Here is an 11,800-nt window from a genome sequence, read left to right on the forward strand (position 1 = left end):
TTGGAAGGGACATGAGACCCTTTGTCAAAATAACCACGAAACTAAAATGGGCTTCATAATATATGCTAAGGACACCCTTTACTGGAATACAGTCACTAAATCTATTTACAACATGCGCTGGGTTTGTATTTGATGCTTATAAGTTTGAACGCAATTTATCAGACAATCCGAAGGGGCCCTATTTTGCTTACTATGCAACTGGAAATCCAAGGACATGTTAATTTAATTGCCATGACTGTACTGTAGTTTCGGGGATTATTGGCTCTGGATATGTGAGGCACTTCCTGTGTGGCTCTTTTAAATTGCCAGTGTCATAAGATGGGTATTGCCTTCTGGAAGATCCTCTGCCCCGGGGCAAGGATTGCCAAAGGGTCATAAGAAGACTTCCTCTGTATGAAAGATTGCCATCGAGGGCCAAAATGAGCTTTCCACTCTTGTTGGGTTCTGTAATAGGGTAGATATTGCTTGATACCAAGCTGGGCTCTATCACAATACTCCAGAATTCTTCTGTTTTGTGTTAAAATTTGATCTAGGCCATCTGTTCCTGTGGAAGATGGCACTGCAGAGGATAGGAATGCCACTAAGTAGAAGACATCTTCATCTGGGGTAACCAAAGATGTGTTGTTGTGCCACCTGTAACACAATAAAGGAATTAAGGTTGAGAATATGGAAAATTTGAGACTTTTAAAGAAGTCATAAAATTGTAGAGTAGTTACTTGGTTTTGTTGACAGGGTACATAAGGATAGGACCATTGATATTATCTGTGAGAATGTTGCCAAAGATCTCATCAGCAAAGTCATGTATCTTGCTTTTAGGGATGAGAAGGTTCATCCACGGGTGGGGAACTTCCCATAATCCTTTCGTTCGGAGTTTTATCTCGGACAAATGCACTCTATCTAGGAATTCGACATAGGAAACTTCGGACAGGAAGAGGGTGGATGGGATGTAATGCAAAAGTAACAGTAAGCTTTCAGTTCTCTGCATACACAAAGGTTTGCAATGAGGACTTTACCAAGTGATGAATATTTGTATTTTCTGTCATCGAAGAAATAAGGAGGATATTTTTCATTTCCTTGAAAGTCTCACCTGATCCATGACATCAGTTTCATTGGGGTTGAAGTATTTGGCCATTTCTAGGCAGTAGAGTGTTCTTCCATCTGAATTGAATTTGCTGGCTTGCATTGGATCTTTAGGATTGAAGGAAGATCTCCAGTTATTAAGAAGACCTGTTCTGTTAATTATTACAAATCCTTCAATATAGTCAAATGAATTTTCAGATGATATGAGAAACTCTTGGTCCTTGGAAAATGATGAGAAGTCTGAATATAACACTCTGATCCATTTCACCTGTCAAAATAAATAAACTATGTATTATAAATTTATAATACATGTACACTTGGATTGTAATGTACCTTATTTTGAAATGGAGTGTATTTTTTTACCATCTTTGGTGCTGGTTCAAGAGAAATTCTGGCCTGTGTGATGATGCCAAACTGTCCAAGCCCTCCAAGAACACCATAAAAAAGGTCTGGACTATTGTTCTCTGAACAGGTTATTACTTCTCCTTGTCCTGCAACAGAACTTCGAATTTATATTACTGGCGCCTTTTTGTCGCATAGCTAATTGAAATTGTTTCAAATGAGTAAGATTATATAAAATCAACATATTTTATGAGGTATGAAGGAGTGTTTTAGTGCCAAGAGAAAAAACAAAGGCCATCCGGGTCTAGCTCAGTGAAAAGAGCCTTGACTTGCAGATTAGTAGTCTCAGGTTTGAATCTCCATGGCACCTTCTCAGTGTGTGTGAGAAAAACCCCCTCCCCCAATATTGTTTGTATGAATTTTTTTTTTTTTTTAAAACTTAAAAAAAGGAATACCCTTGTCTTTTTCTGATATGATGAGTGCTATGTGTTTTTGTTGTTGCTCTGCAATTTCAAACAACTCTGTACTGTGTGAACATACCTGTGACAACCTCCAGCTGGTAGACGTTATTGATTTGTGGCCCGTGCCGGAAAGCCTGACCGCTGATCCCGGCGTATGATAAAGTCCCACCGACGGTGAGGTGAAGGTAATCAGTCCAAGATTTTGGTGACAACCCATGTTTAAGAGTCTCATGCAGAATATTTATCCACAGCTCACCACCTGAAACATCCACATAAGGCTGCTCTCCAATGTGAACCTGCATTTGTTGTGCCTTGAGTGACTCCATGTTGATGACCAGACCTCCATGGGTTTGAGCTTGACCTTGAAGAGAGTGGCCATGGCCTCTGGCAGCAACTGTAAGCTCTGAAGCAGAACCCAGTTCAAATATAAGTTTTATCGTGGAGGAGATATCAGAAACTGATTTTGGATGCAGGACTGCTAATGGGAGGGATTGAAATGTGTTGCCAAAGTCCTTTGCTGCATGATGGTTGTTTTTAAAAGTAAAGTAACCATCTAGGCTTAGTGTCTCCAAAGCTGAAGTAAGATTAAGAGAGTGAGGTGAACTTGTTGGTGTGGCAAGGAGTTGATTGGAAGGAAGGTTGGTTGTTCTATCTGGTATGCAGCCCATGAATAATAAGATGAAGAAAAGTTTGAGGTAGAGAATGTTGTTCTGGTTGTGGAAGCCGTACATAGGCGAACCCATGTAGCAAGTGTTTTGAGGATTTTCTGAGAGAGAAAGAGATAGAGGTGCTCTTGCTGATTTTTGTGAGGCAAAGCAAAAGGAGAGGTGTAGAGGAGTCTAAGAAAAATGAGAGGTAGAGACGAGAATTTAAAGGGAAGGTTTTAGGCGGCATGGTCAAAACACAAACTCAACAATAACTTTGTACTATAGAGACTATTGCTAGTTTTTATTTGGTGTGTGTTACGATCTTCTTTTTCCCATTTTGGGTTCCAAATTTGAGGAGATGAATTTCACAAAGAAAGAGAAAGTGATAGGCTGATTTTCGGCATACCAATCTACAATATCTGGTACATTGTCAAACATGCAAAAATCAACCAATAATGAACGCACTGTTGAGGAAATATAAATCAAATATGACAACACCCTAGGTATTGTAGATTAATATCATGTACCAAACACCTTTCCTCTTTTCTTGTCCAATTTCACATATCTTTGTGTACTTTCCTTCGGTTGTAAGCACATCTTCAATACAAATTCGTGCTTAATGGGAAAACTAAATCATTACAATTAATCTTTACTCTACTAAAAAAGGATGAACTTGTAGGAAAACCCCTACCGCTGATCAAAACCTGTTACTTTTACCAACGAGGCTATTACCACTTCAGGTAGAAATTGTACACCAGGACTTCAAATAACACCATAAAAGGACATGGTCCATGGAGGATACCTTGACTTAAATGTCATTATTATTATTATTAACTCGTTGTGAGTACATATCACTGCATAAATGTACCAGTTTTATACATATGAATGAATACAAGTTTGTCAGGCGACACGTATGCCACAGGAATCAATTTTTCCTGATCGGAGAGCGATCCGCGGGAAGCCCCCACACAGTTTGCTGCATGCTGCTTCAGCTTAGTGTCAGGGGACTCGGATGGAAAGTGGGGTCCCACTGTAGCGTTTATCTTTCAGAAAGTGCATGTATTGTGGTTTTGGCTGTTTTCTCCATTGTGTCCTCTCTTTCATAATCTCGTGAGAAAGTTCAAACCAAACCAAACCAAACCAAATCAAACCAAATCAAACCAAATCTTGTTTTTAACACTTTAAGAGAGAATTGTATTAGACATACATGGGATGGACCATCTCCACGGGTGTGTTTGTAATTAATCACCTCGATGTGTGTGTGAGAAAAATGTGTGGATGATATTTCCAGGATACGAATTTTATCCAGAATCTCTCTCAATAAAGTGAAGAGAAATGTCGAGTGCATGAATCTATCATCGAATCATAAAAGTTGTGCAATTAATTATATAAGATGTTAGGCCTCTCCATCCATTACTGATGATAATGTACTGATAATATATGCAAATTGATATTAGTTTGATTGTTAATATGATTAATTTTTAGAGGGGAGTAAAATGTGTACTTATCAGTCTTGATTTTAGGCTTTGAGCTTGACACATTTGAAACACATGTAGCCATGACTATGACATGGACTCATGTGGGTCCTGTTACATGTGATTTTCACGAGGGGTCAAGAAGAACTTGTCTGTTGGCATTGACTTTGGCACTGCAAGGACCAATAGACGTCATGTATGCATGTTTCACGAAAATCTAATGGGAACATAACATCCTAGCAAAAAATACCTTCTCATTTCTTAAGAGGACCAAGACCCATTTAAAGCCACTAGGTATAAGAAGCTGGCTTAATTTCATCCTCAGGAGGTGTGAACCTAGAATGTTCTTGCGGAGAGTATGAACCTAGAATGTTCTTGCGGAGAATCTAGTGTACAATTTTGTTGATATTTTATGAACTTAGAATATAACATATGTTATAATAGGAGTGAATTGATAATATCACGTGATAGTTTGACGATCACACTGAAAAATTAGTTGATCTTTGTGGACTCAAATTGTGTTCCATTCCATGTGCCATTTGAAATAATTGTTTTCCAAATGATTCTACATTTAAAAAAAATATTTTTAATGGCACTATCTCAGGAAAGCTATGTAGATTTATTGGTCATAGAAGTATTCAAGTATCATTATGTTGGTGGCATGTAGGGGCCTGGGATGCTTTGGGCTGTGTGTGCTGAAGGAATGGAAAGTGGGCATTGGGGATGACGAGTACGACAGTTTGAATGGAGGGGACACTACAAAAGGCATCAACTAACAACTGATTGGCGTCATAGATCCCAGCACTATGACATCCCTAATGTTATTCCCCAATGTATATATATATATATATATATATATATATATATATTCTTCTTCAATATTATTATATGACTCTAGAATTGAAGGGCATTGTTTGATTCGTTATTTATCTAGAAATTTATAATTTATTGTTGAAAATCTTTGAACACAGTAAAGATAGTGCTATATGAATACTTGACTTGGTGCGTACAATTTCTTGAATTGGTCATGTTTGTTAGGTTAGTTTCAATGATGAGTTCTACAAAAAGTCATCAGCATCACAAATCAATGAAGCATTTGGTATTTTAAAAAGGTAACCTTATGGTCTCAAGGAGGTAGAGATTAACCCTAACCCTAGCTAGATTCGATGTGAGCACATATAAGCCAACCGATATGGACAGTCAATTGTCATGGAGGGCCCTATTCGCTTTGCAAGTTAGCTCTAAATAATAATTTCTTGCATATATCTTTTAAAGTGCAAATTTGTAATGAAATTTATTATATCTTTGCTAAGATTATGAGGTTTGATAAGAAATTGTGACTAAGTTTTGAATCAAAATAGCCATCATCTCCCCATCTAATTGGGTTTACTGAACAACAATTTAATAAAGGAAAGTGAGAAAAGCCAATCGAGGGCATGCCTTAGGGTCAATTGGCTCTTAAAACATTTTGTGTGTGTTACAAACGTTAGAATTAATATTTACAAAGATATACAATCGGTCAATGCGTCAATCCACAATAAAGTCATGTCACCACAATGATACTAGCCACAAGTATCAAACAAAATATAAATATATATTATCATCGTATTCATATGAGTCGAACTTAAAATATATTCCAACAAAGTGGAGAAAAGCTTTAAAAATTGAAAGTGCTAAGCTCACATGCACCACAAATAAGAAGAGAATGCGAGGTCCACAAATTAGGCGATATGTTTAGTTCAGTCATCTCAAGCCATCTGAAATGGACCCACATGAGGTAATCTTGGCTCATCATCCGATCAAAAAATCTTGGCTCTCATAGGAAAAACTAGGGAAAGTGAAAAGATATATAAGAAAAGCATCTGATGTGAGGAAAGGGAATGTCTCCCTAGTCCCACGCACATAGCCCTAGTATACTAGATACAGAAAGAGGAATTTTTCCAAGCCAAGAGTTTCCAAAAAAAAAAATAAGTGACAGCAGAAGTTGCTGCAAAACCACCACCTTCCTACTCAGTAGGATATGGCAAAGAGAGAGTTCGTAAAAACCCAAGGCTGCATTCTAATTTTTCTTTATGTTTAATCTAGTGAAATTATAAATGTCTAAGACAACACTTACTTCTGGCTGTGTATTTAAACCTATTTGTTCAAAGTGTAAATAATTCAAGGGAGACTAGCTAGCTTGTCTAAAGTTCTTGTCATTTCTTTCTTTCTTTTTCTTTGCTTTCTGTAAAGATCGGTTTTTTTATTTTTTTATTTTTAACTTTCATCTGCTTTTCTTGTCGGGCAAACGTCTTATAATGCTCAATGGAGAGCTTGTTACGTACTCAGAAGCAGAACTCAAAAATTATAGATAACAAAACCAATAGCGATCGACTTGTGACATTGTCCCAATTATTGGGGTCAGTCGTGTATAATTTAGTATGTTTTTAGAAGAACTTATGTCGGCCTATTAGAGTATAATTTTATACTGAGCTTTTGGTGTGTAATTAAGGACTAGACCATACCTAATAGATAAAGTTATCCTTGCCCCCAAAAACCACCTTTGCAAAATTAGGTATTAATAGTCCTATACTTGGTGCTTGTTAGGATAAACACAGATAGATAATTGCAATTGCAAGTTATAAGTATGAAACATATCTATAATTGCTTGTTGGAAGTTGGAACTTCGGTTTCATATATATATATATATATATATATTGTTTAGTCCTCAATTTGTAAACACAAGGGACAACAAAGATAAGGCTTGTAGCTGAAGTGGTTAAGAGCATTTACCCCTTCATCGAAGATCCTAGCTTCAATTCCCCCTTAAAACCCTAGCTTTTGAGAGAGTCTTTCAGCACTGTTTCACCTCACGAGGGGAGGGCCCTCCCCTTCTCCCCTCTATTGAGTACCTTTCAAGGTTCCTCTTAGAGCACTTGGCTTCACCCATTTTGTTGGGTCTGAAGCTCTCTCCTTCTTGAGAGCTGGTGACTTGATTGAGTTTTCTTGCTCGGATCTAGGGCTTCATGCCTCCATTCAGCGGCAGCTATGAGATTTTAAGGGTTCTGTGCCAAAACAACAAGAGAGTCACCTAAAATAGAGTCTTCAACGAAAAATTATAAAAAATAATCAAACTATAATCAAAATCTTGTGATCATCAAATTACTAATTATCAATCACCAAGGAAAACAACAATAATATTAAAAATATAGGAAAAGAAAATCTGAAAATTTGAGAGAGAGAGAGAGAGAGAGAGAGAGAGAGAGAGAGAGAGAGAGTTCAATGGTTGAAGGCTGAAGCTTGAAAAAACAATTAAAGATACAGGCCGATAGAAAAATAATTGCATACGAAGTTATATGTTGGAGGTCTCTTAAATTGAGCAAAATGAAAATTGGTATTAAATAGGAATAGAAAAATCAAGGGAGAAGCCAAAGCAATCAATACCAATAATAAACTCACATTAATAAAATAATATTTATATGGGGTCAGTTTTCTTTATTTTGTACTGAAAGACAAATAAAAAGTGAATATTAATATTATTAAATTAATATTATTACTATGCTACAACAACATATTAATGTAATTAATATTTAATGTGGGGCTCCTTCAAAGTGGGGCCCTGTGTGGTGGCTCACTTTGCTCATGCCAAACGCCGCCCCTTCCTCCATTCTTGCTAGTTCCCCCAGATTTCCACCATTCCAATCCTCTTAGTGTTGTCCCTTAGCTGTTTTCTTTTAGGTGTATCAGTGATTTGGAATCTGGTGGTGATGCAGTTTCTCGGTTGATGTTAGCTATCACTCAGTCTCTCTCCCCTCTCGATCTGGCTTCATCTCTTGGTTACATTGGCTAATTCCAAAAGCAATTTATTGTGAACATCTTGGAAGAAGTGTAGAGCTACGACACAACTACAACTCAGGTGCTTGCACCTCCTCTTTCCTTCATGTTTCATGGTTCTGGTTCTTCAGGCTTTGGGCTGTTTTGAGAGTTACCCGATTATGGTGGCATATATGTTTTGGTTATGTTTTTCTGCTGTGTTTGTGGTATCATCATTTGGGATAGTCTTGTTGTCCATGTCCATGTGATATTACACATTAGTTCGTTCTTATGAGCTTCCTGACTAGGTTGCTATGTCTTGTTGTATTTATGTCCTCCTCGTTTTGGGTGAGGTTTCGTAATGAAATATCATCATTCGACCTAAAAAAATAGATCCGATCTCTCCTTCATGTAATATTACTTATATCCAAAACAAAATGAAAAAGGAAAGCAAGAGGGACATAGAATTCTCCAGGCAAAAAAAATATTTTCTTCTACTTTGTGTTTTCAACTTGAATTCTTGAAATGGGTCATTTTTTTATTTATTTTTTGTTTTTTTGTTTTTTTGCCAATTGAAATGGTATATTCATTGGAGTTCTTTTATGACTTATTTCCCTTATTAATTCCCTTCAGGCATAAATATTTTGCTCTGCAGGCCTTGGCCAAAAGATTGCAGCTACACGATAGTGCGTGTGCACGTATATCAGAAAGAAAAAGAAACCTTTTTTTTTGGTCAATGAAAGAAAAGAGACAGTCGGTTCAATGATACAATAATTTTACTGCTTGTCATGGTAAAGGACCCAATCTGCAAAACTCAAAAGTAGTCATATTGCCATTGTATGGATAGCGTGGCAATTTGTCATCTGCAAGCATCTTCGTGAGATGTGAAATTATTCTTAAATCAGAAACATGTTAGGGAAAATACATAGGAAAATTTAAATTTAGGTAATAAAAATAACTGTTCTTTCAACATATATAGTTAGAGTTTCATTTTTCCTTTTAATAAGTTCAGAAACTAGCCGTTTGAGGCCAAAACGTTATTTAACTGTTCGAAAACGCTCATGATTATGTATATTAAATGCAATGGTGATCGCATGATAATAACACAATTATGGTTTTTTTTTTCTTTCGAAAGCACAATTGTGGTATAGTTACATTATAGTGTAGTTACCTTTGTTTTCTAATGTTTGAATCGAAGAGCTTAGGGTCTCTATTCTTTGAAAAGCTCTCTTCATAAATCTTGATGTCCATTGTGGCTATGCATTAGCGACGCTAATATGAAACTGTGGCGCATGCACCGAAGAATAAAACAAACAATATTTAGAACCATTAGCAAACATTTGAAGAGTCAAAAGAAATTTACGTTTTTGAAAAAGATTTTTGTCCCCAAACCAATTGGTTCTCATTTGATTGGTGCCTTAATTTGCTTCCTAATCCAAATTTGACCTATAACAAATATAGCATGTCTTTTCTCTTGCCAAGCAGGGGACAAGAATTAGCATTTGGTGTCAATAACTTTTGTATTTTAAAATAGAATAACCATATGGGACCTATTAGTTTGCAGGCAACATTATGAAAAAACATATAGAACTTATCACTCTTTGTTTTGGTCGGATTACCCTAAACCCTAAAAACATATAGAACTTATCACTCGGGCATCAAAGAAAGAAAATTCTTCGTCTCTTTCTCTTTAAAAAGACATTACTCTTTTTTATAAATCAAGATTTGACACATAAAAAATAATTCATCTAAAATATATAAAACAAAAAATTTCTACGCACTTGTCAAACTGCAATTGATAAGAAAGTAAAAGTTCCGGAAGGAGGGAAGTCTATTTTTCTTGAAGGAAAATGCAATGAGTAAGTACATACCACAGTGTATTTGCCAAAAGTTTATATTAGCACTAAAAAAAAGAAAAATAACAGTTCCAATTAGACATGCTTTGACAGTGTCAATTTCAATATCAAATCATCTATTGTTTTTTTTCTCATGGTAAAATAGAAATCTTTTTCGTTTTTAGGCCAATTACTGGCTACTCTATTAGCCCTAGATTCCAGCATCGATCCCAACCCTCTCCCCCCACCCACCAGCGAAGTTAGGTAACAGCAGTTGGCAAATTTTAACCTCCCTTTATGCACCACTTTTCAACCCAAAAATAAAGAAAAAGAAAATTTTATTATGGAATTATTGCTCACTTTGCCTTTTGTTGTTTATTTAGTTGTACGCCTATATATATGTTTTTAGCAGCTTTTTTGAGAAGTCTATCAGTTTGTAGCAGGTCTTATCTTTCCTCCCATTTTCTATATATCAGTTGTAACGTTTGGATTAGCAGATTTTATTACTTAAAACCTCATAATCTTACTTTGGATAAAAGAGGTTTGATTATTAATAGATGTATATATCTATATATATATATATATATATGCATGCTCCCGACTACATAGTTGCCATTAAATGGAATTTTATGGTTTACCTAGAGATCAATTTGAGATATTATAACGGATCTGTTTTCCCTTATGTGCTAAATGAGAAAAACTTAGTTGCAACGTGGATAGTATTATTTTAATATCATGGTCAATAATGCTATGTCATATGGAAGTGTTATCATTCGTGTCATAACGTTATTGGTTGATGATAGCAAAATAGTGCTATTTCTGTTTTATGGAAGTCTTTCTCGTGCTAAAGACTAATATAGTACTATTGGAACTACAAAAGCCTCACAAATTCAGAAACAGGGAGATAGAAGGGAAAGGAAAAAAAAAACATAAACATTTTTGCGCTAGAATGAGAGTCTTGAAATTCGGGAAAATTTTGGCATACATATGCCAAAAAAAATTTAGACTGTTTAATATGTTATGTTATTAAATTGCGAATGAATAGTAATATTAAAATGTGATCTCCTCGATATTTCTAGTCGTACCAAAAAGTATTGAACCTCAACCCTAGCCTCTTGCATTCGAGTTCAAAATATATCATTTTCAACTTTTCCATCATGAAGTATACTTTTATTGCTTTGCCAATAAAGTGAGGTCGGTTGTTATCAATATGGTGATTATGGGCTGCATTTCTTTGCCTGCCAAATAGGAGGAATGAAGCAAAAAATTTCCAAATACCTATTGATGTGGTCTTGAGATTCACCTCATGAAATCTATCTAAAACCTAAAATATTAACCAAGCCATTCCACGCCCATGTATTAAACTAGTAACTAGGAGACCAATCATGCTGAAAACAAAAAACATGTTAGCCCAGCCTTAATAATATTATAAACCCTAGACAACCATATCAAGGAGCATATCTAAGTGCCTTTTTAATTGGCTAAACTGTTGGGGAAAAATTATCCAGTGAGCATTTGACAAATATATGACATTACTAGACACTTTGTCCCCAAATAAGTATTCTATTAATACTATAATGGAAAAAGAATTGTTTAAAAAGAAAATTAACAAATGGTTTTGAAACCCTACTTGACGAATAGAACCATATGGGTTGAGTGTGCAGGCACTTGAGGCAACAGCAAAATGGGGAGCTACAACGTCATATCTAAATTGGTCCTCTGCATCATCATGCTGCAAAAGTAGGGAGTAGGGTGGCCTCGAGTACAAAGGTATCTATGGTCCTAAATGTTAAAGAGTAGAAACCAACCTCATTATTGTTATCATGTTCCCCCTCTCATTTACATTCCACTTTTGTCATGTCTATTTGTCTCTCAAAACTTTTTGTGAAAACCCTTCATTATTCTAATTAATGTGCTTTTCTATTACTTAAAATATTGAAGCAATAGCCAACGGGGGTGTATTCAGTGAAAAATGACAATAATTTGCATAACAGTGGACTCAAGTTCGAATCCGAATAGTATTTCATAAGAAAAATATAAGAAAAATAAATTATTCCCAATATTCATCACCTATATATAAGAAAAATAAATTGTTTTTCAATGAAGGAATAGACATAGCTAATGATTTCTGCAATGTAATTGTGATGGAAATGCTAATAAAGTATTGA

At 35.7% G+C, this 11,800-nt stretch overlaps 1 protein-coding gene across 1 annotated transcript; it reads right to left on the bottom strand.

Moving 5' to 3' along the window:
• Positions 1-30: 30 nt before the first annotated feature.
• Positions 31-2,710, bottom strand: LOC103342437 (cytokinin dehydrogenase 1). Its single transcript, XM_008246065.3, has 5 exons — positions 1,963-2,710; positions 1,444-1,571; positions 1,088-1,348; positions 717-979; positions 31-633 (listed from the first exon to the last, which is right to left on the bottom strand). The coding sequence occupies exons 1-5, from the start codon at positions 2,624-2,626 to the stop codon at positions 312-314; spliced, it is 1,638 nt and encodes a 545-aa protein (XP_008244287.2). The 5' UTR covers positions 2,627-2,710; the 3' UTR covers positions 31-311.
• Between the last annotated feature and the right edge of the window lie 9,090 nt (positions 2,711-11,800).

The sequence above is a fragment of the Prunus mume genome, linkage group LG8, assembly GCF_029339155.1.
Source record: "Prunus mume cultivar Tortuosa linkage group LG8, ASM2933915v1, whole genome shotgun sequence".
Classification (NCBI taxonomy): domain Eukaryota; kingdom Viridiplantae; phylum Streptophyta; class Magnoliopsida; order Rosales; family Rosaceae; genus Prunus; species Prunus mume.

Excerpts from the sequence above, each read along its gene's own strand:
- LOC103342437 (XM_008246065.3), bottom strand. The coding sequence starts at position 2,626 with ATGGGTTCGCCTATGTACGGCTTCCACAACCAGAACAACATTCTCTAC. Across the intron at positions 1,349-1,443 it reads TTGAACCAGCACCAAAGATG|GTGAAATGGATCAGAGTGTT; the intron begins GTAAAAAAATAC and ends TTATTTTGACAG. Across the intron at positions 634-716 it reads TACCCTGTCAACAAAACCAA|GTGGCACAACAACACATCTT; the intron begins GTAACTACTCTA and ends ATTGTGTTACAG.